Genomic DNA, 26,299 nt, shown 5'->3' on the forward strand with positions numbered 1-26,299 from the left:
ACGGAAGAAGACCTGCCCCTCTTATCGGTTGTTGACTTCCTTCTGGCGATCGGTCTAGTTGAAGACCTCCTCGAAAGGGCTGTTGCTGAGCTGGGCGAGCCACTTTCTTTCCTCACTAGCCACAGGCCTATTCTTCCTTGAGGATTGTCTAAGGAGATCCTGGGTGGCCTTTTCAGTTAGAGAATGCGCGATATCCTTCACCAACTGCGAGGGAAAAAGGTGTTCAGAGAGAGGCGCAAACAATAAGGCGGCTCTCTGCGAAGGAGAGACAGCCTTCGTGAGGAAAGCACTGTGCACCGCCCTCTTCTTTAAAACTCCTGCACCAAAGAGGGAGCATACCTCACCCGATCCATCCTGAACAGCCTTATCAATGCAGGCGAGGATGCTATTTAGGGTTTCTGGGTCGAGTTGTTCTTTTCCTGAGATTTCTTGGCCAGAACCCCAAGAGACCAATCTAAGAAGTTAAAAACTTCTAAAGTGTGAAAAAGTCCCTTGATAAGGTGGTCCGTTTTCCGAAAGCCCCCCATGTTACCTTCGCTGCATTCAAGCGTGCCTTCTCGACGAAATCCACCAAACTCGAGAAGTCTGATTCAGCTGAAACAGACAGAGACAATCCCATATTCTCTCCCGTTTCGTACCAAATGCCCTCTCCCTCCCTGTAAGTTTAGGGGGAGGCATACAAAAGACCGTCCTTCCCAACTCCTTCTTCTTCTTGAACCAGGAGTCAAGAGATTGTAGAGCCCTCCTCATAGATATAGCAGGCTTCATTTTAAGGAAAGAGGAAGACTTGTGTGTTTTCGTGCTCGAAACAGAGAGCGTGGAGAAGGGGGAGCAGCTGGCGTCAAAGAGTCTCCTATTCCTCCATAGAAGGGACGAAAGAACTTTATAATTCGAAGATCCTTCCTTCATTTCGTCCTCCGAGGCATCTTCTGGGTTGATAGGCTCGGAAGGAGAAGAAGGCTCCCTTCTTTCTTCTGACTCTTCTCTTACTCTCTTACGAGTGTCAGGCTCTTCATACGAGGAATGCGCCTGGTGTACAGCAGGAGTACCTCGCCTGGGAGGAGTAACGTGTTTGGAATACTCCTGGCGCTTGGCAGGCGCAGAGCGCCTCGAATACTCCTGGCTTCTAGTAGGCGCATTTTGTTCAGAATACTCCTGGCGCGTGGTAGGAGTATTAAGTCCAGAATACTCCTGGCGCCTGGGAGGAGTATAAGCTTCGGAATACTCCTGGCGCCTGGGAGGAGTATTAAGTCCAGAGTACTCCTGACGCCTGGTAGGAGTATAAGCTTCGGAATACTCCTGGCGCCTGGGAGGAGTATTCAGTTCAGAATACTCCTGGCGCCTGGGAGGAGTATCTAGGCCCGACGACTCCTGGCGTCTGTTAGGAGCACGTCGTTCAAATACTCCTGATCCTTAGCATGCGTCTGATGTTTAGTAGGAGTATTGATTCCGGTAGGCGCTTTCCGTCTCACAAGCGCTCTACTCCTAACAGGATCTTCCTCTTCAGCTAACTCTTGGCGCTTGATTGAAGATCTTGAATGTTGTACTGGCTCGTTGCGCCTACTCGGAGCCTGGCTTCTGGTTGGTTGGCTCCCTACTCTTGACAGGAGTAACTTCCTTTCTTACTTCTCTCCTGTCTAGCGCACCGCTCCCCCCAGAGATGGCCGCCTGTGCGACAACTCCCCTGAAGGATGCGTCGCGCCCGACAGGAGATAGGTATTTAGATCTTTTAATAGGAAGCCTATCATCCTTCTTACGAGTAGGCTCCTTATAACGAGTTCCTACTAACAAGGCTAATTGCTCTTGCATATTCTTCAAAATTTTCCTGGTTGAGGAATCTTCCGAATTAGGAGAGGGAGATCTGGAAGGCGCTCTAGGATCTCTTCCAGACCCAGAGTCTGAATGTATTCTCGCCTTCTTTATTACCGAAGGCGCTCCTCCTTCCGAGAAGCGCTCGGGACTCGAATTGAGCTCATGCTCTTTCATACTCCTCTTCAAAGGACGGGAAAGATCGACTCCTTCCATCCTCTTCTCGGAGAAGCGAACTAGACGACGAAAAGCACTCTCGAAGGACGCTTTTCCTATAGCGGTCTTGGCAGTCGATAGTCTTGGCAGTCGATCGATCGATTCTGCCGAAGGGACACCTGATCGTTGGGGATTCTCCACAACCCCCGTACGGCTTTCGACTTTCCTTCTCCTCCGGCCAGGGAGCTTGGAAGAGGTCTAGGCCTGGGAGCGTCGCAGAGACGACCAGACGCCCCCTCCACTACACTGGGGACACTAATATCACTACCACATCACTTTCCTTACCTTCCAATGCTGCGACTTTTTCCTGCATTTTCATGAAGGAAGCTCTAAGTTCTGCTATTTCCGAAGCAGAACTAGAGGGATTAGCAATTTGTGAACGGGCTGAAACAGAATGGTCATGATTATCATAGGAAGAAGCTACAGAGCTAGATAGTAAATCATGAGAGGCAGACATTCTGCGGGTTTTATAAGCCGCCTTCCTCTCTCTATCTTTCTCTAACTTCTTCAAGTAAGAAGTTAGATTCTTCCACTCTTGTGCACTCAGTTTCTCACACTCGTTACACGTATTCTCAATCGAACATTCAACCATTCTACACCCCCTACAAATAGTGTGAGGATCTACCGAAGCTTTTCGGAATCCTCACCTTACAGCCCTCATTCACACACACTCTGAAACTAACACTAGAATCAGACATATTCACAAATTCCAAAAACCAAGTCCAAAAAACAGTCCACGATAGCGAATGCCAAAACACGTCCAAGTACGTCACCAATATCAGCGAGAGATGATCAAAAGCTTTGCGAAAAACGAAATTCTAGTCAGGAGGAAGTAACAATGTTGTTGATACAGCCGGCGACAGAGAGAATCTGATTAGAAAACGGGAATAGTTCCTAGTCCTGCCACCCAGAGCAGGGCGGTAGATCACCTGACCTACCTGTAGCGAGTGCCGCGAAATTGAAATTCTGTCGGGAACGACGGAGTCTATAGCTATGTATATATCTGACAGGTAAGTTGAATGTATGAAATGATTCTTTACAACGTGGTCCAACTCAGGCGCTGTAAAGAAAACTTTCGCTGCGGCGAAAGCAGATCTTCTAGAGGAGTCGATTAAACTGGAAGTCTCCCTGGGAGGAGGCAGAACTCCCAGAGAAGGAAGCTTCCCCAGTTACATAAAACCTATACCTCTTACGAAGCAACTTAGAGGGAGGGTAAGCAAAAAAGAGCCTTCCCTAAGTCTCTTTCATAGACATCCCTTTCTCCTCTTCAACGAATGTCTAACCGCTTTAGATAGAACAAGTTTTGGGAGGAGAGGGTCTGAAGTTTTCCTCCTCATCAAAAAAGTCGAAGTTGGGGAGCGCGGAGCCGCTTTCTCAAAATAATCTGGATAAGATACCAGAAGAAATCTAAGGAGACGTGAATAACACGAGAGGTGATGTGAATCCTCCTCCTCTACTTCTTCTTCATTCTCCGATACCGCCGAAGAAGTAGACGGAACTACAACCGGATCTGAAGGTTTCGAACCACCCACCCTTGGACTCATTCATCCAGTTTGTTGGTTAACATCTCTAACTGCTTGCGCAAAGGCGCCAGAGACGAATCAAAACAGTTAACGTAGGCTTGGAAGAGCCTAAATGTTCAGCAGGAGGCGGAAAAACTACTTGCGCCTCGCTCGGAGCCGCCGAAATTCGAGGCGAAACAGGCGCATCAGGCGTAACAGACGAAAAAGCGCCTAAAGAAAACACCCTTAGAACTGCTAGCTACAGCGCTAAAACCACAATCTCTACTAGTAGATGGAGCCGAAAAAGGCACAGATTGAGGCGACGAACGAGCCGCTAACGGCCGAGGCGCAACCCTACTCTCAGGCTCCTTATACCGCTTGACTGGAGGGGAGGCGAAGAATCGGCGCCTGAACGCCTCTTTAAGGGACGCGAAACGGGCGAATCTCGCCAAGAGCGCCGGTGCGACCGGAGACGAATCGCTTGAATCATTTGAAAGGCGTCTGACCGCAACACCTTTCCAACGCTTAACCGAGCCCTGTTGAGGCGCAACAGGCTCAACAAGAGAGGCGCCTGTCTGTGGGCAAATCCCGATCGACTCCCTTGGACTTCCGGTATGTCTTCTCCCGGTGCGGGGGAGCTGGACAGTGACCTTTGTCTAGGAGACGTGTCAGGACAGACAGACGCACCCTCAACTACACTCTTACCTGAAGCCGTTTTCTCAAAAACGTCTTAACTGAATTACCAAGTTGCAAAACCATATTCGTAGTACCGAAAAATTTCTGATCTAACCTCGATTCCAGACTGGCAATGGTGTCGGAAGAAACTACCACGGGAAGCCGGAGAGTGGGATTAGTAGGAGGAATAGGAGGTGTAGTTAAAGGAGACATAACAATTTGAGGAGAAACAGAAGGAACAGATGCATCGCAAGACGAAGCAGAGCTAAGTCTACTTTACCTAAGCGCTGCTTTTCTAATTCTGTCTTTAGCTAATTTCTCCGAGTATGAACTAAAAAACTTCCATTGAGAATCAGTCCACAATCACTACCAACTCGTTACATGTTCGATCTGCTGAACAAACCTGTTCCCTACACTTAACACATTTAGTGTGAATCATACTCTAGCTTGGATAATCTAGTTTTACATCCTGAGATGCAAAACCTAACTCCCGATGGACTAGAATCCGACATGGCAACGCCTAAATAAAAAGCAAAATAACAACAACGCCAAACAAGAGTACTTCACCAATTCCGAAGATCAAATCCACAAGAAAAAAGCGAAGCAAAGTCATCCAACCGCACCGACCACCGATGTTCACCGGACGCCGGCAGGAAAAGAATTGGATTCACCTGGGCAGTTGTACCTGGTTCTCCCGCGAGTGGAGGGAGATGACGTCATCACCACCAGTGTTGGCGACCGCCGACGCGCTAAATTTGAATTTAGTATCCTGCCGCTCGTGGAAATCACGGGCTCTATAATTGTTCGGTAAGGGGGACTACAATAAACCTAGGGTTTTGTAGCCTCATTGCAGAGTGTCAGAAAAAGCGAGCTGCGTGCGGGGGTATACGTGAAAGTGATTGTGTAGGGTGTTATATATGTTGGTGAATGTGGACGACGAAAGATATGTTAAGGTATGGCAGGTGATGACAGGTAGAGTAAAAGAAGGTGATAAGTGGAAATATGATGAGTTGAGAGAAAGAACTGAGGTGGATGAAAATGTTAGTGATGACAAGAGGAAGCGGTTGATGCAGATGTTGTTGGATAGGCGGGGTGCGTTGAGTTGTGGTGACGAGGATTTTGGGGGAGCTAAGCTTCCCGAATTCAAGGTAATTTTGAAAGACGATACCCCCACATGTCAGCGTTGTCTACACTTTTCTATGCCTATTATCCAAGAGATTGAGGAACAGTGTGAGGAACTTGAGAGAGTGGGAGTGATTGAGAGGAGCAAGAGTGCTTGGAATAGTCCCATAGTCCCAGTACATAAGCCAGATGGAAGTTGGAGGATGTGTGTGGATTACAGAAGGGTAAATGAAGTGACTGTAAAGGAGTGATTCCTGATGAATGTGGTGTCTGATTGTGTATAAGATGCATGGGATGAAAGGGTTCACGAAATTAGATTTGGTACGGGGCTATTACCAGATGCCTCTTGAGGAAGGGAAGCAGGTATGTTACGGCTTTCTCGGTAGTAGTTGTCACTATCAATTCAAGTGGTTAAGTTTTTGGTTGGTTAATGCTCCTGCTGCCTTCCAGAGGGTGATGAATGTAGTTTTGGCTGGTTTTGATAGAAGGAAGGTGACTGTTTATAGCTGATGTTTTGATTGTGAGTGAGACTGTTTAGGAGAATATAGAACTGCTTGAGGTGTTAGAATGGTTGGAAGAGGTTGGAGTGAAAGTGAAACTAGAGAAGTGTACATAGTTGGCTGGGGAAGTGGAATTTCTTGGTCATAAGGTTGAGTGCTAGTGGCGTAAGGAAGAATAAAAAGTTTGTGGAAAAAGCAAGTGAGTTTCCACGTCCCTGGACCGTGCATGAGTTAAAGGGTTTTTTGGGTTTGATTGAGTTCGGGAGGAAGTTTGTTAGGGATTGTTCAGGTATAGGGAAGCTGTTGACTGAATGGACCGGGAAGAAAAATTGTACTAAGCTGAGGTGGGATGAGCGAATGGTGGGAGCATTTGAGAGATTGAAAGAGGAGGCTGCTAGAGATGTCACCTTGGCTTTTCCAGACTTTAGTGAGGATGCGAGTAAGTTTAGTATAGGAGGATGCTTGGTGCAGATGCAAGAGGTGAATAGGGAGAGACAATTGACAATAATTGCGTATGTGAGTAAGCTTTTAATAAAGCAGAGCTGAAGTATTCAGTGGTTGAGAAGGAGCTTGCGGCAATAAGGTTTTGTGTGAAAGCATTGAAAGTGTTTTTGTATGGGGTAAAATTTGTCATATGGATGGACCATCGGCCATTAGTGTATACAATCAAGAAGGAAAGTGTGAATGCTAGGATCGAGAGGACGATTGAGGATTTGAGCGAGTTTGATTTTCGATTAGAATATGTACCGGGGAGTAAAAAATAAAAAATTTTCTAAGACAATTTGTATTTTTCATAGCTACAAACCTGAGATCTTAACAATAGGATCATTTCTAATGCCTAGCTGGATTCGGTTAAATCACATATGAAAGCAAGTTATCTTGTGAGATCTGGCAACGTGTGTGTATATCGGGTGAGGAGTGGTCAAGGACCACGCACCCATGCCACAGGGTTCAGTCTTTCCCAACCCAGGATGTCTTTTAGCAAGACAGAGCGACTAGAGGTGGGCACAACGTTAAGACCTCAGGTTTGTAGCTATGAAAAATGCAAATTGTCTTAGAAAATTTGTCATTTGTTCATACGCAAACAAACCTTTGGTCTTAACAATAGGATAGACTTATACTTGGAAGGAGGTACAGACATCCTAAACTGGCTCAGCCTACCCACCAGTCCAGCTCCGGAAGAAATATCTTCCGGAGAGGGACTGATGCCTGTGAGAAGCTAGTTGCATTGATATCCAAACACTCAGACACTGAGAGACGTACAATGATATATGGGAAAATCATTGTACAGGGAACTAAAGAGAAACTTTGACTGTCCAATAACAAACCAACACACCAGGGTTTGTTACTACTCCTTACTCCCCCTTGCCAAGGAGTGGAGCATATGCTACCAAATAGAGGGTTGGTTATTTGCATACCAAGCGACCAAACTATCAGTATGACTACCTTACTCACCTGTATCAGACCAGTCCAGCGAATGACGCGTCTATCCCTCAACCCGCCCCAAAGGAAGAAGGAAAGATAAAAGAGAAAGAAAGAGACCAGTCAACTCACTCATTCTCTCATCCACACAATCATCTTAGGTAAGATACAAATGTGCCCTGTTAAGGGCAATGATGAGTTACACAATCTGTTGGGCAGCCACCACAAAGACCGGATCAGATCGTGAAGATCCTTGTTATCAGCTATTTCCAGGCCTCTATTCCTGAAAACAGCTGAAAGCATACTTCTGTATCCTTTGATGGTGGATACAGAAAGGTGCGATTCCTCCCTCAGGAGGAGAAGGAAATCGGCAATGTTGGTCACAGAGGTATTGGAGGAGGACAGCTTCTTCGATTTACAATATCTCCTAAAGACTTCCCACTTCGATTGATAGACTTGCATAGTCGAAGATCTGCGGGCTCTAGCGATAGCGCTTGCAGCTTTTCGAGAAAAGCCCCTCGCTCTGACGAGTCTTTTGATAGTCGAAAGGCAGTCAGAGCGAGAGCGGGGAGGTTTAGATGATACCTCTCGAAGTGGGGTTGTCTGAGCAGATCTGCTCTGTTTGGAAGAGATCTGGGGAAGTCCACCGTCCACTCCAGTACCTCTGTGAACCAATCTTGAGCTGGCCAATATGGGGCTACTAGTGTCAACCTCATCCCCTCTGAGGCCATGAATTTCCTGAGCACTTTGCCCAGAATCTTGAATGGGGGAAAGGCATATGCATCAAGGCCCGACCAATCTAGTAGAAGGACGTCGACAGCGAATGCTCTCGGTCCTCTACTGACGAGCAGAAGATGTCTATCCTCTTGGAGAGGAACATGGCAAAAAAAAAAGGTTCTATGTGAGGCCTCCCCCATAGAGACCAAAGACTTTGACAAACTTCTGAGTGGAGGGTCCACTCTGTGGGAAGGACCTGGTTCCTCCTGCTCAGTCTGTCTGCTCTCACTTCCTCTCTCCCATGGACAAATCTCGTGAGGAGGGTGATGTTTTCTCTCCTTTGTCCAGACCAAGAGATCCCTTGCCAGTTCGAAGAGAGAGAACGAATGAGTCCCACCGCCTTGCTTTCGTATGTACGCCAGAGCGGTGGTGTTGTCCGAGTTGACCTGGACCACCCCGTCTCTGACTACTGACTCGAAGCACTTGAGGGCAAGGTGTATGGCTACAAGTTCTTTGCAGTTGATGTGCCATGACACCTGTTCCTTCGTCCAGGTGCCCGACACTTCTCTTGTTCCTAGAGTCGCACCCCATCCTGTTTCCGAAGCGTCGGAATACAACACTTGGTTTGGGTTCAGAACGGTTAGGGACAATCCCTCGTTCTTTTTGAGAGGGGTTAACCACCATCTCAAGTGATCCTTCACTTCCAGAGGGATCGGGAACGAGTCCGAAAGTTGCCCTGTTTTCCAGTTCCAGACTTTCTTGAGGAAGAATTGTAGGGGGCGAATGTGAAGTCTCCCTAGGGAAAAGAACTGTTCCAGCGAGGAAAGAGTCCCCAGAAGGTTCAACCATTCCCTCGCTGAACTGCATTCCTTCCCTAAGAAGTTCGAGACTTTCATAAAGCCTCGTATGAGCCTCTCTGCGAAGGAAAAACTCGAAAACCCTGAGAATCCATCTGAATCCCCAGATAAACCAGGTTCTGGCTGGGGATCATCTGAGACTTCTCGAGGTTGACGAGTAATCCTAGCGATCGAATCATGTCTAAAGTCGATTTTAGGTCCTCCAAACACTGGTTCTCCGATCTGGCCCTGATCAGCCAGTCGTCCAAGTAAAGGGAGATGTTTATTCCCTTTAAATGGAGCCACTTCGCTACGTTCTTCATCAGGTTCGTGAAAACCTGAGGAGCTGTGGACAGGCTGAAACACAAGGCCCTGAACTGATAAATCTTGTCCTTCATTACGAAAAGAAGGTACTTCTTCGACGAAGGATGAATGGGAACATGGAAACAGGCATCTTGTAAGTCCAGGGAGACCATCCAATCTCCTGGACATAGGGCAGACAGAACTGAAGCAGAAGTTTCCATGCGGAACTTCTCTTTTTCTACAAACCGATTCAGAGTACTTACATCTAGAACCGGTCTCCCCCCCCCCCGAAGCCTTCGAAACTAGTTCCACATTTGCTCTACCATTTGGAGGAGCGTGTTTCTCAGCACAGTGTCTTTGTAACGAGTGGACAGTTCCCGAGGAGTTGAAGTCAGGGGAGGTCTGTCCTTGAAGGGGATGAGATATCCCTTCCTCAGAACCGACATCGACCAGGAGGGGTCGGCTCCTCTCATGGCCCAGGCTTCCGCGTATTCCAGGAGCCTGGCGCCCACCGGTGTTTGGAGGTTCTGCACATCATTTTCCCTTTTTAAAGGGACGGAAGGCTGACCTTCCTCGTTTATCGGTACTCTTCTTTTTGAAGGAGGGTCGTGTCGTAGGACCTCCACGAAACAAAGGGCGGCTGATACGGACGAGAAACTTTCTTAGCAGCCGTCGTAAACCGTTCTGCTCTTTCTTGCTGACTGGGCAAGAAGGTCCTGGGTCGCTTCTCAGTTAGTGAGTGAGAAATCTCCTTCACTAAGTGAGAAGGGAACAGATGCTCAGATTAAAGGAGCGACAGTAAAGAGCTGCTCTGAGAAGGAAAAACAGCCTTGGTCAAAAAAGAGCCAAACACCGCTCTCTTTTTCAATATCACCGCTCCAAAAAGGGAAGTTCACTTCTCCAGAGCCATCCTGGGCTGCCTTGTCAATACAGGCCAGAATGCTATGAAGCACTTCTGGGCTGAGGCCCTCCGAGTCCTGAGACTTCTTAGCCATCACCCCAAGGGACCAGTCCAAGAAATTAAACACTTCCAACACGTGGAAGAGTCCCTTGAGGAGGTGGTCTAATTCAGACAAGCTCCAAGTCGCCCGTGCAGAGGATAAGGCGTGTCTCCTGGCAGAGTCTATCAGACTCGAGAAGTCCGAACTCTGCAGAAGCAGGAAGAGACAGGCCCAATTGGTCTCTCCGTTTCGTACCAAATGCCTCTCCTACCTGTCAGTCTGGTGGGAGGCATACAAAAGACAGTCTTTCCCAAGTCCTTCTTGGAGTTCATCCAAGCACCGAGAGACTGTAGAGCCTTCTTCATTGAAATGGCCGGTTTCATTTTCAAGAATGAAGAGGACTTAGAGGCCTTGTTACTTGAATATAGCGATCGAGGAGAAGGAGGAGCGGCAGGGCTCAGCGATTCTCTGTATTCCTGGAGCAAAAGTGCGGTTAACGTCTTGTAATTAGACAGTCCTTCATTAGCTGGAGACTCGTCTTCCGAGATATCCTCTGGTTCGAGTCCAGCTGAAGGAGAACGATCCCGTGAAAAAGGGTAAGTCCTTTGTGGATCGCACACGATCTGAAGTAGGAGGGCTTCTATCCGGGGAAGGGCTGGCCGAAAAGACGCTCTAATGTTCCATTGGAAGAGAACCATTAGTCTTTTCTAGTTCTCGCAAGATGCAACAGGTCTTGCCGAAGTCTGAAGTTCCGATCTAGCAGGAGATCGCTTGTGAGGAGAAGAACTCTTGGAAGGCGATTTGCGCCTGAAAGGTTCCGCGCGCCTGGAAAGTTCCGCACTTCTGGAATGTTCTGCGCGCCTGGAAGGAGATTCGCGCTTGGAAAGTTCCGCGTGCCCTTGGAAGGCGACTCGCGCCTGGAACGTTCCGCTTGTGTGGGAGGTTCCGCGCGCCTGCTAGGCTCCTCGCTCCTGGAAGGTGCCTCGCGCCTGGAAGGTTCCACGCACCTGGAAAGATCCTTATGCCCTGCTAGGCTCTACTTGCATAGAAGGTTCCTCGCTCTTGGCTGTCTGTTCGCGCTTTGAAGGCGCCTTGTGCCTAGAAAAATCCTCGCGCCCGTTAGGCTCCTCTCGCCTGGAAAAAATCCTCCTGCTGGAAGGGGCTTCGGCCTGCCTGGCGCTTCTTGCCAAGATGGTTCTTCTCGGTCTGAAGAAGACCACTCATCTCTAGGAGTTCGTTGCTTGGGAGAAGGTGGGAACATTCTCAGGAAGCTCGAACGTAACTCCACTCTTCAAAGAAGAATGCGGAACAGGAGCTCGGAACTCTGGTGCCTATCGCTTGGAGGGAGGAACATCTGAGTGCGCAGCAGACCTCTGATAGGAAGGGAGGAATCCTTCCTACGAGTAGGGTTTCTTGGAGAGAACTCACTAGGAGGAGATCTGTTCCTGCATTTTTAGTAGGATCTGAGTAGTAACCGCATCCCTGTCCTTGTCAGAAGGAGGGGAGGGCGATCTGGAAGGCGCCTGGGGCTCCCTTATAGCCTCAGGAGTCAAAAAGGCTCTCTTGGTTCTCTTGCTTACCAAAGGAGCTTCTTCTGGGAAGCGCTCGGGACTCGAATCAAGAGCAGGCGCTACCCAGCTCCTCTTCAAGGGGGGAAAAAGATCTGTGTCTGTTGTAGAGCCGATCAGATGCCCCTCTCCACAACACTGGAGACACTCACATCACTGTCCACTGTTACGTCACAAACACTCTTACCTTCTAATGCCGCCATCTTGACCTGCATTCTTTGGAGGGTAGCCTTCAGATCTGCAATCTCCGAAGCTGAACCTGCAGGAGTTGCAATGGGTGAAAGGGCAGAAATAGAGGGAGAAGGATTAATTAATGAAGAGCAGGAGAAGCTAGAAAGCTAGATACTAGTTCGCTAGACCTAGATCTACTACGGCTTTTGGAAGCCTTCCTCAGCCTATCCTTTCCTAGCTTCTTCATATAAGAAGTAAGATCCTTCCATTCTTCAGCACTCAAACTCTCACACTCTTTACAGGTGTTAGCAAAAGAACATTCATACTTTCTACAACGCCTGCATACAGTGTGAGGATCTACCGAAGCCTTCGGCATCCTCACCCTGCAGCCCTCATTCACACACACTCTCACAACAACACTCGAGTCAGACATCACAGAACAATCCAAAAGTGAATATTTATCAAGAAAACAGTCCACGATAGCGTATGCCAATACAACGATCCAAGTACGTCACCAATAGTCGGTCTAGAAGATCAATTGCGATGAAAAAAGAATCCTGTCAGGAGGTACCAACAACGATGTTGACAGTACCGGCGACAGAGAAAATCTGATTAGAAAATGGGAATGGTTCCTAGTCCTGCCACCCAGGGCAGGGCGGCAGATCACCTGACCTACCTGTAGTGTGTGCCGCGAAATTTGAATTTCTGTCGGGACGACGGAGTCTAAAGCTCAGTATATATCTGACAGGGAAGTTGAATGTATAAAAATAATGTATAATTCTAATGATCTCGACAAAAAGCCTCTGCAACTCGGTATTGTTCATGTCTTGGGGCATACGACACTCATATCCCTCCACGACCTGGTCATCCCAAGTCCCTTTGTCTGTAGGAGAGGAACACTCACCAAAGCCCCCTAGTGTTCTCCTGATCATTCATGTGTATGTCCTGTCTCATCCGAGGACCAGAGCAGAAACACGGGCCTCCGTGTGATGGGCTGGGATGGGAGCGAGAACAGTCCTGGTCCCGAACACTGAACCTGTCTGGCTTCTGTTCTAGAAAAAACTACAAGAAGGAGGAGGAGACTAGGTGAGGGATCACAAGCTCTCCTGCACAGCTTGTTGAAGACTGAAGTTCAAGCTAGCAAGCAAACCGCCTGAGCGGTCATCACAACCCGCAGTGACGATGACCACTGGGTTAGGGAGAGCAGTCCCACTCACATGAATGTGATGGGGGCTGTTCCATAAGAGTGCTCCAATCTTCTTAGAAGCTGAGGTTTCTATGAGAGAAGATTGAGCAGGGGACCTTCTCTAGCCTCATCTGAGTGACTAGGCCAGTCAGGGTGGGCCACTGTCCCAAGAACCATGGACGCTCTCTTTAAAAGCTGGAGGGGGTGAGGGGGAGCACGTGCATGCTCTCTGCTCACCTTCTCTTGCTGGACTATGCTGGGGCTGGGTCCTAGGGACAGTATTGGTACACCAGGGGATACACCAGGGGCCCAGAGAACTTGAGTATCGGTTGCACCCGTGTCCTCAGCGACGGGAACAGTGGTACTCGAGGTACCACTAGCAAGAGACTGCGGCTTGGTACCAATAGCCAGGGTAGGAGGCCTACTGGGGCTGGTACCGTACATCAGGGGTGGGGTCCAAAGAACACTTAGCAACAGAAGCAGCAGTACTGCAGTACCGATAGTGAGAGACCAGCCTGGTACCAGTAGCCTTGGTAGGCAGGCTACTGAGGCCAGTACTGGTGGCCCAGCTAGGCAGGCTATCTGGTTTAGTAACACGGTACACCAGGGTTCCTGATTACCGGGGAGCGGGTTCCACCCATACTAGGCAATGGGAGTAGCGATACTCTCACTAGCAATAGACAGTTGACCCTCCCTACAAAAACAAAGGGCTAGCTGCTGGAAGCTCGATGAGAATGAGACTTCCCCCCAGGAGGACAAAGCAACCTTCCTTTTCCTCCACTAGCTAGCTATAGAAGAAGAAAGGGAAGAGGCGACGGAATTCGACAACAAAGAGCAAAGATGAAGACAACAAAGACAAAATGAAGATGATGACTTCCTTTTCCTCTTCCTGTCAATGTCAAGCACAGCCTTCAACAACAGTGTGTAGAGAACAAAACCCAGAGATAATGTACACAGCAGCATATAGGAACACATGCCCGATGCTGCATGAGGGGTCACCAAGGAAGTAGAAGCAGTCCTACAGCTAGCAGAAACTGTGGCCAGTAAGGCGGTCACAGTCATGGTCGGAGCAGATGCCAGCAGGCCCCATCATAGCCTAAAAGTGATCAACAAGTTCAAAGGCTCTCGGTTCACCCGGAGAGGGAAACAGGAGTCGGTTTGTTGTGTTTTTATTAGGTACACTCACATCACAGTGTGACACAATAATAAGAGAGGGTCAACCTCAATAGGCTAGTGGATAAAAACTGAAAATGTGCACTGCCCTTCCCTGGACAGGGCCTGAATGGAATATATAATTTAAGCCAAAGGCCAAGCACTGGGGACCTATAAGGTCATTCAGTGCTGAAAGGAAAAAATGAGAGTAGAAAGGTTTGAAAGGTGTAACAGGAGGAAAACCTTGTAGTTACACTATGAAAAACAATTGTTAGGAGAGGATGGAAAGTTAAGAAGGAAGAAAGAGAACATGAACGGACGCAAAAGAAAAAGGAATGAAAGGGGGTGCAGCTAGGGCCTGAAGGGACACTGTAAAGATCCTTAAGTAACACCTACAGTGACCCTCTGCATGAGGTGCACTGTAGGTACTAACCCAATAGTTTCTAATCCAAAAAGTGCTAACGTGATTCAAGGGTCTGTATATAAGAAATAAAAAAACAAACAATCAATACAAAAATATTTCAAAAATAAAGAAAAACTTAAACAGAGAGCAAATGGCAGTCGAACAGATAAGGGAAGACTTCTTCATACCACAGCAGCTGAAAGCAAATATGAGTGCTAATTGACAGTGGACCAAGCTTCCCCATTACCATCCATAGTTAACAACCTTGCTTGAAAGTTAACTAGGTAAATAGGCTGCTTCAGCTTGCACACTATGTAAAGACCTTGAGGTTTGTACCTACTACTACCTACTATCGCAGATTCACTTCACCCGTGCATCTCATACCCAGCGCAGTTCCTTACGACGCTCCTGATTGGCTGTTGATAAGCCAATTACAGGGCTGGAACGTGAAACTCTCAGTCTCTTGAGAGAGCTCACATAGACAGGATGTATGTTCCACCTCTCCTCTTTCAAAAGTTAAACTTTCATTACACCTCAGTTTACCCACAAAAAAGTAGTGTTTCCAATTGCATAGGCAAACATCAACGAGCCAATGATTTAAGAATTACGATGATATAAGATTTACGAAGAAAATCATAATTGTATAATTTTTAAAAAAAAGGAATAATGAGAGGGATATAGGAGGACTGATTGTAGCAAAAGAAAAATCAATGGGATGAATAAATTTCTTCCTTATGGTCTCAATATCTAAGTAACGATTTTTCATATAGAAATTTTCACTATAAGATATGAAAGGGAGATGGTGATAATGATAGAGATGATAATGAAATCTTAATATTCTTTTCCCCACCATAAACTTCTTCTATGGATGGGTGTGACCCCGATGATGACCTGACTACACGGAGATAAGAGAGAGATTAATATTCTTAATCTTTTACTTATTTTCATGCTGATAGCCCTGCATATAATATTTTTGGTAGCATTGTCTTCCATGACATTTAAGTTACGAAACTGTATGAAACACACGCCAATAAATTGATAAATGATGAATGCACTGCAATCTCATGTAAGGCATGATAGAATATATTTCATATTAAAGAATTTTACGTTTCACTATAAATATTTTAGCTTTAAGTTTACTGAAGTCCATAATTCTTATATCATTATAATCCTTAAATCATTGGCTCGATTTAGTGATGAAATTGCAAAACGCTCCTTTTCTGCTGGTAAAAATGTTATTGTTAGTATACAATAAGGTTTTGTACATACTTACCTGGCAGATATATACTTAGCTATAACGTCTCGACGTCACGACAGAATTCAAAAACTCGCGGCACACGCTACAGGTAGGTCAGGTGATCTACCTTACCCGCCGCTGGGTGGCGGATGTAAGAACCAATCTCCCTTTCCAGCCAGAATTTTTCCTTCCACCGGTCTCCTGAGGGAGGCTGGGCGGGCCATCAATCGTATATCTGCCAGGTAAGTATGTACAAAACCTTATTGTATACTAACAATAACATTTTTGTACATGAACTTTCCTGTCAGATATATACTTAGCTGATTGACACACTTGGTGGAGGGAAAGAGACAGCAATATAAATATGGAAAAAAGGGGAAAACAACACTAGTTGTAGGATGTAAAAACAACCTTGGTTCTTACCTGTTTAGGCAGAAGACTTCGTAGTTACTGTCTATGAGTCTGCGTTGCCTTAAGAGCTTCAGCGAGGGCGTGACCTACAGCTGACAGACTCTTTGGGTCTATCAAAGGATTGGTTGTCCGCTTACTTGATAGAATCCGAGCAGGATCTGTCAACGGGGATTCGCCCACTTATATGACAGAACCTAATCACTATCATTGCAAGGAGCTCAAACATACACCGATCACCTAACCAAACTAATCATTGTTAGCACTACGAAATGAAAAACATGCCTACCCGCATGTTCTTTCAAACAACCAAAAACTTACAACCTAACAAGGGGAAAAAATATATTACTACTAAGGATATGTCTCAGCTCCCTGCCCCAGCACCGAATCCGCCGATACGTACGGGCCTAACCCGAAGCACTTTTCATACGTAATTTTGACGTCTCTCAGATAGTGGTTTGCAAAGACTGAGTTGCAACGCCAGAATGTTGCCTTCATAATATTACTCAGGGATATGTTTTTATTAAAAGTCAATGACGTGGCAATAGCTCTTACCATCATGAGCTTTGACCTTAAGAACTTTGTATTGACTTTCCTCACATATCGCATGCGCTTCTTTCACCAGGCTTCTGATAAAGAAAGAAGCGCATTCTTCGAAATTGTCCTCCTTGGATCTCTTACAGAGCACCAAAGGTTGACATCATTGCCCTTAAGTTGTTTCTTTCTCTGTAGATAGAATTTCAAACTTCTTACTGGGCAAAGAGACCTCTCTGCTTCCTCGCCTACTAATGCAGACAATCCTTGTACTTCAAAGCTCCTAGGCCAAGGAGTTGAGGGTTCTCGTTCTTGGCTAAGAACGAAGGAAGGAATGAACAGATAGCTGCATCTCCTCTGAACTCCACATTTCCTTCTAGTGCATGGAGTTCACTAACCCTTTTTGCGGAAGCCAATGCCATGAGGAAAATTGTTCTTGTTCGTGAGGTCTCTAAACGATGCAGACTGAGGCGGTTGTTCGAACTTATTGGACCTTAGGTAACGTAGCACTACATCCAGATTCCAACTCGGAACCCCTGGAGAAACCTTCTTGGATGTTTCAAACGATCTTATTAGATCATGAAGGTCCTTATCTTCTGAAATGCTTAAGTTTCTGTGCCTAAACACTGCAGATAGCATGCTACGATAGCCTTTAATGGTTGATACCGCCAATCCACTTTCTTCCCTAAGGAAAAGTAAGAAGTCTGCTATTTGTGTCACAGAGGTACTGGAAGAGGAAAAGTGATGGTTCCTACACCATCGCCGAAAGACGTCCCACTTCGATTGGTAGACTCTAAGTGTAGAAGGCCTTCTTGCTGCTGCTATAGCCGTTGCAACTCTTGCCGAAAAGCCTCTCGTTCTGACCAAACTTTTGACAGTCTGAAGCCAGTCAGATCTAGAGCGGGGAGGTTTTTGTGATACCCTCTCGAAGTGGGGTTGTCTGAGCAGATCGATCCTCTGTGGTAATGTTCTCGGAAGATCTACTAACCAATTCCAGTACCTCTGTGAACCATACTTGTGCGGGCCAGAACGGGGCTACAAGCGTCATCCTTGCTGCCTCCGATTCTGCAAATTTCTTTAGAGTCTCTCCCAGTATCTTGAATGGAGGAAAAGCATACGTGTCTAGACCCTTCCAATCTAGTAGGAACGCGTCTATCGACACTGCCCTCGGGTCCTGATATCGGAGAGCAGTAGTTGGCTATCCTCATATTCTTGGCTGTGGCGAAGAGGTCTATATGAGGTTTGCCCCAAAGCTTACACAGGTCCTGGCAAACATCTTCGTGCAGAGTCCACTCTGCCGGCAGAACTTGATCTTTCCTGCTTAGGATGGTCTGCTCTGAACGTTCTTTCTCCCTTGTACGAACCTGGTAAGGAGACAAATCTTCCTTTTTTCTGCCCAAAGCAGAAGTTCTTTTGCTGTCTCGTACAGGGAGAAAGAGTGAGTCCCCCCTTGCTTCCTGATGTAAGCCAGGGCCGTGGTGTTGTCCGAGTTGATCTGAACTGTTGAAGCTAGGACGTGGGGCTCGAAAGCTTTCAAAGCTAGCCAAACCGCCATCAGCTCCTTCTTGTTGATGTGCCATGGTCACCTGTCCTTGTTCCAGGTGCCTGACACTTCCTCTTGAGCCGAGCGTCGCTCCCCAACTGTTTCCGAGGCGTCGGAAATACAACACTTGGTTGGGGTTCGGAATGTGAAGGGACATCCCTTCTGCAAACTTGAGAGGGTTGGCCCACCAAGAGAGGTCCTTCTTGATTTCCTTTGAAATCTCGAAGGAGAACTCTAGGTTTTGTGAACGACACCTCCAGTTTCGATGGAGAAAGAACTGGAGAGGTCTGAGGTGCAACCTTCCTAGAGAAAGGAATTGCTCCAACGAGGAGAGTGTCCCCACAAACTCATCCACTCCCTCGCTGTGCATACTTCTTTCTCTAGGAAGGCTTTGACTTTCTCTGACCCTCGGGCTATCCGTTCTGGAGACGGAAAAGCCCGAAAAATCCAGAGAAGCCATCCGAATCCCCAGATAGATACGATCTTGACTGGGGATCAACTGAGACTTTTGAAAGTTTCACCAAAAGTCCCAGAGAACTTGCCATGAAAAGAGTCTTTTGTAGGTCCTCCAAACATCTTCCCGAGACTTGGCTCTGATCAGCCAGTCGTCCCAAGTAAAGGGACACTCTGACTCCCTCCAATGTAGCCATCTTGCTACATTTTTCATTAGGCCTGTAAAGACCTGAGGGGCTGTTGAAAGGCCGAAGCACAAGGCCCTGAACTGGAATATCCTTCCTCCCATCATGAACCTGAGGTATTTCCTTGACGAAGGATGGATAGGCACATGGAACGTAAGCGTCCTGAAGATCTAAGGACCCCACATTCCAGTCCCCTGGCCGAAGGGCCCGCCACACTGAGGATGTCGTCTCCATGGCGAACTTCCTCCGTTTTCTCTACAAAGAAATTCAGGGCGCTTACATCCAGAACCGGTCTCCATCCTCCTGAGGCTTTTGGAACTAGAAAAAGGCGGTTGTAAAAGCCCCGCTGAGCAAGGGTCGCTCACTAGCTCTATAGCCTCTTTCTCGAACATTTGTTCCACTGCTTTGTGTTAAAGCAAGGCTCATGATGGGTAATCCTTGTACCTGGCCACCAACTCCCTCGGAGTCGTTGTCAACGGTGGTCTTTCCGTAAAAGGAATCAGATATCCTTTCCTTATTATAGAGAGGGACCAGTTGTCCGCTCCTCTCTTTGTCCAGGCTTCCGAGAATCTTAGAAGTCTGGCACCTACTGGTGTTTGGAGGACTACTTCCCTACTTCTTAGCTCTGACAGAGCGTGAGAAGGATCTACCTCTCTTGAAAGTTCTATTACCTCTCGAGGTAGAGGCTCTAGAAGGGGGGCCCCCTCGAAAGGGCTCCTGTCTAGCTGGAGTCTCCTTCTTAGTCTTCGTCTGGAAGGAGGTCTTAGGCTTCCGTGCCGACTGTGCGAGCATGTCCTGAGTCGCCTTCGCAGAGATAGATCCTGAGATGTCCTGGATTATCTTCTTTGGAAAAAGCAGAGGCGAGAGCTGCGAATACAGGAGAGAGGCTCTTTGGGCATGCGAAACAGACTTCGTCAGAAAAGAGCAGAAGACTGATCTCTTCTTAAGGATCCCTGCTCCAAAGAGGGAGGCTATTTCGCTCGATCCATCTCTAACTGCTTTGTCAAATGCACGTTAGAACACTGTTTAGATCTTCTGGCGAAATAGCATCCGGGTTCTGAGTCTTCTTAGCCAAGACCCCAAAGACCAGTCAAGGAAGTTGAAGACTTCCAATACTCTAAACATTCCCTTCAGCAGGTGGTCAAGCTCGTTCATAGCCCAGGTCGTTTAGCCGACGAAAAGAGCCGAGCGTCGTGCTGCATCCACCAGAGAAGAGAAGTCCGCATCCGCCGATGAAGGAAGACCCAGACCTAAGGGTTCTCCAGACCTCGTACCAAAATCCGAGTCTGCCCTAAGCTTGGAAGGAGGGAAAGGAAAAGAACCACAGTTTTCCCTTTCCTTCTTCCTTAAAGCAGCCAATCACCAACACCTCTCAAAGCCTTCTTCATTGAGATGGTTGGCTTCATCCTCACACAAGAGGAAACTTTCGTCTTCTTCGAAGTCGAGAATAAAGAGAGAGGAGACGGAGGAGCGACGGGAGTAAGGGAGTCTCCAAACTCTTGAAGAAGTAGATCTGTAAGGATCTTGTAGGACGAAACTGACGAGTCCTTCACCAAATCCTCTTCTGAAGGTTCAACTTCATCCACTGAAGAACCCTCCGCTTCTTTACGAGTGCAGTTAGCCTTCTCTAAAGAAATGCGCCTGTCCCAGAGAGTGTCTAGTAGTAGACTGGCGCCTATCAGGGAAGCCAAAGTTTCTGGAGAGCTCCTCTCGAATGAGTCCTTCCCACCTACTCTGATGAGTGCGTGCTCTTTGCTCCTTAATCCTACTCCTAGAATTCCGGGCTTCCAAAGGGGGAGCGCCAGCTAGGAGAGGAGAGCCTACTATGCTCAAGGCGCTCTCAGGATCCATGCGCCTGTTCAAAGGAGAGCGGCTGCCAGGCGAGCTGCGCCTACCATGAGGCGAACGCCTACTAGGCTCTTGGCGCCTACTTACAGGAGAGCGAAGGTCTGGAGAAGGTCGCTTACTAGGAGACCGGCGTCTACCATGCTCCACAAAACTTCGCTCCCGACTTATGTGTCTCTTCAAAAGGTAGTCTCCCAGAAGAGACATATCTTTCAGGCTCACGCGCCTGCCTGAATCGCGGCTAAAAAGTAGAGCCGCGCTTATCAGGAGAAAAGCGCCTATCCTCCGCACCACGCTTGGGAGCGGGAGAGCGTCTACTTGGGGAGTAGCGCCTACTAGGCTCAAGGCGCCTAACATAAGGCGAGATCCTGTCTCTAGACGAATCCATCAAAGAGTAGGCTCTCTTATCCGGAGAATGAAGGATCTTCGTAAAAGAGCGCAGGAGAGGCGTAGGCTGTACGCCTGTCCTTTAGACGAACGCCTACTAGTCGCTAGATCCCTTCCTACTGGAGAGATGTATTGTCACCAGGAGAAAGCTTCTTGGGCGATTGCTGCCTGGAAGACGACAAGCGCCTGCTGAGGAAGAGCGCCTCCTTCCATCCGCTGATAAAGGAGAGAGAACCGACTCTGACTGAGACGGTAAGACAGGTGAAGGAATCCTAGACTTCTTGACAGGGAGAGAGACGTCTTTCCGACGCGTTCCTCCTGCCAAGGAGCCCGCCAGTGCCGAAATCTGCGCTTGCAGTCCCGCAAGAATTCGAGCTGGAGATCTTGTAAAATCCTCCACCGGAGAAGAGGCTCGAAGCCTACTATGAGGCGAGAACTCCTGCTCCCTCCTGGGTTTCTTGATCTCTACTTCCGGCTCTTCTGGAAAAACTTCCGGGCTGGAAGGAAGGAGCCAGGCGCCTTCCAGGCTCTCTTCAGCGGTCGTGAAGAATCCGAGGCGCTCCATCCTCTTCTAGGAGAAGGTGAGGAAGACGAAGAGAAGCATTGGCGCAATACCTCCTTCTTTGCGCGAACAAGGGCAGCCTGGGTACGAGCATCAGGATCTACCGAGGGGACGCCTGATCGGTGGGAGTTCTCCCTAACCTTCCTGCGGCTTTTTGACTTTCCTCCTCCACTGGGACTGGGAGTCTGGAAGAGGTCTAGGCCTGGAAGCATTAAGGAGCCGATCAGACGCACCCTCCACTGCACTGGGGTCACTGCACAATTCACCTTCACTACTCTTACCTTGCAACAAACGGATCTTCTTTTCCATGCTAAGGATCGTGGCTCTCATGGTTGCCACTTCCGTAGTCGTATCCTTAGGTTCGATGCAGGCGCAGGAGCTGAAACTGGAGAAGGTTCTAATGCTACAACAGGATTTTCTCTAACTCGCTAATACGAGACTTACTAGAACTCCTAGAAGAAGCCTTTCTCACCTGTCTTTCTCTAACTTCCTCAAGTAGGAAGAAAGAGCCTTCCATTCACCCTCATCCAACTTCTCACACTCATTACACGGGTTATCAAAGAACATTCTTTACCTCTACATTTAAAGCAAACTGTGTGAGGATCTACCGTAGCTTTCGGTAGTCTCACCTTGCATTCATCCATAGCGCACACTCTAAATCATAGAAGATTTCTTAACCTCTAACTCAGACATCTCGAAATCAAAGAAAAATCCAAATCAATATCCAAAAACAATCCACAAATGCGTATGCCAAGCCAACAAGATCAGGTACTTCACCGAAAGTCAGTCCAAATAAATCCACGGCAACGAGAAATGAATAAAGCTGTCAGGAGGTAACAACCACAGGTGTAGTCGTCACCGGCGACAGAAAAATTCTGGCTGGAAAGGGAGATTGGTTCTTACATCCGCCACCAGCGGCGGGTAAGTAGATCACCTGACCTACCTGTAGCGTGTGCCGCGAGTTTGAATTCTGTCGTGACGTCAGAGACGTATAGCTAAGTATATATCTGACAGGAAAGTTCATGTACAAAAAATTGAGGTTTAATGAATGTTATAATGTTTGAAAGATGTTGGATAATGTTTGAAAGATGTGGAACATAGGCTAGATGTTAACTACGAGAACTCTCGAGAGACAGAGTTTTCCAGCCATGATTGGCTATCAACAGCCAAGCAGGAGCATCATAAGGGACAGCGCTGGGCATGAAATGCATGGATGAAGTGAATCTACTAGGATAGCTATTATGTCGTTAGAAAGGCGAGTTTGTATTCTTGTAGGAACAACTGTGGTTACAGGTAGCCTAATTTACCTCGAGAGAAAACCAAGTATTACATTAGCCTATGACTAGCTATATTTGGCACTAAGTAAGTGACTAACAAGTTTTAGGTAATTTACATAACCTTGCCTAAGTAATGCTATAAGCTCACTAGGTACCTAGGTATTCACGAGAGTTTGATGTCTACTATATAGAGTAAAAAAACCGCATGGTACAGGGGTGGACCATGTACGATCAATGTGTACAACCCCAAGAAAAGTACATTAGGTATAACGCGTCCGACACCGGAGTAGAGGTCTTTAGCTCCGTTTCTCACCAACAAGAAGTCGCGTCTGATGCCCATCTCCGATGTCAGGACGCGTTATAATGTACTTTTTTGGGGGTTGCACACATTGATCGTACATGGTCCACCCCTGTACCATGCGGTTTTTTACCCTATAATAGGCTACCTAGCTAAATGACTGCTATACCTAATGGCCATGTCAACTACTTAGCCTATTCCTACATCTGTGATGAAGACCAGAATGTGAACATTAGGGTACCTAAGGCCTACATTTAGACTTGCCGCCACTCTCATGAAACAGACCCACTTCTGACGAAGGCGACTCCCACTCCCACGGTTCTAACCTAGACTTTGGTGACACTTGAAGTGACAACTGTGACATGGACAGGGTACGTGCATGCTTGACTTTTCTACTCGCATACCTACAATCCTGACCTTTCCAATGCCTTTTTTGGCTCTAGCTTTCATATTTTCCCAGCAGCGTCTTAGCTCCCGGCTGCTCCTTGGCTGAGTTGAAGGATGAGCTGAAAACTGTGCAGCAATTACCTCCCACACTTGTTCTTTTTCACGATTGGATGCTCCGTCTCTCTTTTTACTCTCTACCACGTTTTTGTGCTGTTCAATAAGAGCTGTCAGGATTTTTTTCTCTAAGGGTATAAACCATTTTCGTCTGCCTTCAGTAGTGTCACTGTAATCCGCCATGTTGATGTAAACAAACTAGACGGAGTAGAAGTGTTACCACATAAACCTTCATAATTGTAGACTATTCAATATATGCAATATATAAATCATACACAGATTTCAAATGAGGACATTAGGGTCTACCATTACATATCAAAAAAAACAGGACGACTCCAAATCCACGAGTGCTTTTTGCGACGATTCCAAAATGTTAGGCACATTTTCGTAGGTTTGGATATACCGCTAATTTAGTTAAGCTGTCATTGATTGGGTAGATCCATCCAGTCACAGAAACTATTGCACATCGTAAACTAAACAAATATACGATCACACACAACACTCTCTGCCTGAATGTCTAGGCTATTGCTCATACAGTCAATGAAATGACAGTAACACACCAGTCAAAACAAACTGGTGACAGAGTCGTGGGGGAACAAGATAATAAACAAATGGGTTATTACGTTCGCCTGTGCCAACTGGTGATCGATAGATTTATAGTGCTAATGCTCGTATGCCCCATTATTTTACAGGACAGGTGCTCTTTATTTGGTTTTTATGAACGGTTTGCATGTTGGCTTAGTGATCTACGAAAATGTTACTCGAGAAGTAACAGCCAATGATTGATTGTGTATTATATCTGAAGTAACAGCCAATTAAAAGACGTAGATGCCTATAAGGCATAAAATTTAGTAATGACATTAGCATAACGATAATTTTGTAAGGACAACGCTTTTTTCTATATTTTTATTGCATCTCATCATCAAGCCGCGTTGTTCCTTTAACCATTCTGTAGAGCATTTTACGCCCTTTCTTTTGATGTATATTCTAGGTCGGGAATCCGTTCCCTCTATGTAAGATTATTCATGTATTTTTTTCGTCACATCTGGGGCCCTGTCCCTTTTTGTTTACGTTTGTTCGTGCGTGCGTGACGGACACTGCATTTCCGTCCGCACCCGTCTATGTCAACCCAGTTCCTTTGTAATATGCAAAGGCAAAAGAAAATATCAAACTCCTGACAAGTATATGGGCAATTGCTAACATCCACCAAATCAGAAACAGACAGATTACTCTCAACTGGATTCCAAGTCACATAGGAATCCAAGGAAATGAGGAAGCAGACTCCCTAGCAAAGAGTGGGTTGCACATTAACAACATAGGTATTAAAATCAGCCACTCACTGACTCAACTTAAAAGCAAAGCCTCAGCATACTGTCAAGTGCAAGAAGAAAGCAAAGTCAGGAGAGCGGTCTTTGGAGGCTCTAACACTGCAAAGTGGTATGTAGACACCACCAGTCTGCAACCACATGACATTCCCAAAGATATGTCAAGAGCACTAGCAGTCATAATTCATCGTCTAAGGCTGGGATACCAATGCACTTGGCAAAAGATAGTAGGCGATCCCAGGCCATGTAAGTACTGCGAAAGAATTCCAGAAGAACCTCTAGAAACACTACCTCTTAGACTGTCCAGAAACGGAGCAACTAAGAGATAGGTACATAGGAAAAAATGAACGCACAACCACTCAAATCACAAAGCACATTCTAGCAAACACCCATGAATTAGCAGGTTTCCTATGCTCCTACCCACCACCTAGGTAGGAACAGAACACAACCCTGACTGACAGCACATGATGCCAACAATCACGACCACTACCACATCCCAACCTAACCCACATAACATGCAAGACAAAAAAGACAAACCTCTTTAACAGACATCCCCATTCACCTCTTGCCTCCTTCATCACCCTCCCCTCACGCTCATCACTATCCATCCACCACACTCACCAGACAACACACACCCAAAGAAAGCGGACCGGAAAAGGAACATGTCTCAGAAATTCACGAGCTACCTTACTAGCTAACTGTGCCTACAACTCAAACCTTCATTCTTCCAATCTGTTGGTCTCTCCTACTAGCCAACACTTGCTACTATCCAGCTTTTCCTACGACTGAAGGGTACCTTAGGGTTTAAAGGGTTTCAACCTTGCCCATCAAATCCTTCATTCAATATCAAATCACCTTCACCACATCATTCATTGATCACCAATAAAGATTGCATATCCTAAGCATCTCACATCTCATACTAATATGAATTACGGGCTGCTCTGTGAGCAAGAGCCCGTGCTGGCACAAGGCCAGCTTAATCTTAAACAACAACAACAACGTAATATATATTTACGGGCTGCTAGGTGAGCGAGAGCCCGTGCTGACACAAGGTCAGCTTAATCAAAAACAACAGCAACATAATAAATCATCAGTATCCAGCTACTTGTCTTAATTACTCTCTGGCCCTCACAATTTCATTGCAGAGTCTTAAATAAAAAATGATTAAAAATGTAGCATGTCGCGTGATGTTGATTGTGCACAATTAATAAAAAAAAAAAA

General features: G+C 46.8%; 2 protein-coding genes across 2 annotated transcripts in view; one reads left to right on the forward strand and one right to left on the reverse strand.

The window, feature by feature from the left end:
• Positions 1 to 23,919, reverse strand: part of LOC135216172 (uncharacterized) — a 72,993-nt gene extending 49,074 nt beyond the window's left edge. The window contains exon 1 of the mRNA XM_064251300.1: positions 23,781 to 23,919. The gene's annotated coding sequence lies outside the window, so the exon portion shown is untranslated. The remainder of the gene's footprint in view (positions 1 to 23,780) is intronic.
• Positions 5,120 to 5,575, forward strand: LOC135216509 (uncharacterized). The gene has a single exon (XM_064251880.1). The coding sequence runs from the start codon at positions 5,120 to 5,122 to the stop codon at positions 5,573 to 5,575; it is 456 nt and encodes a 151-aa protein (XP_064107950.1).
• Positions 23,920 to 26,299: the final 2,380 nt, after the last annotated feature.

This window comes from Macrobrachium nipponense, chromosome 6 (assembly GCF_015104395.2).
Source record: "Macrobrachium nipponense isolate FS-2020 chromosome 6, ASM1510439v2, whole genome shotgun sequence".
Classification (NCBI taxonomy): Eukaryota; Metazoa; Arthropoda; class Malacostraca; order Decapoda; family Palaemonidae; genus Macrobrachium; species Macrobrachium nipponense.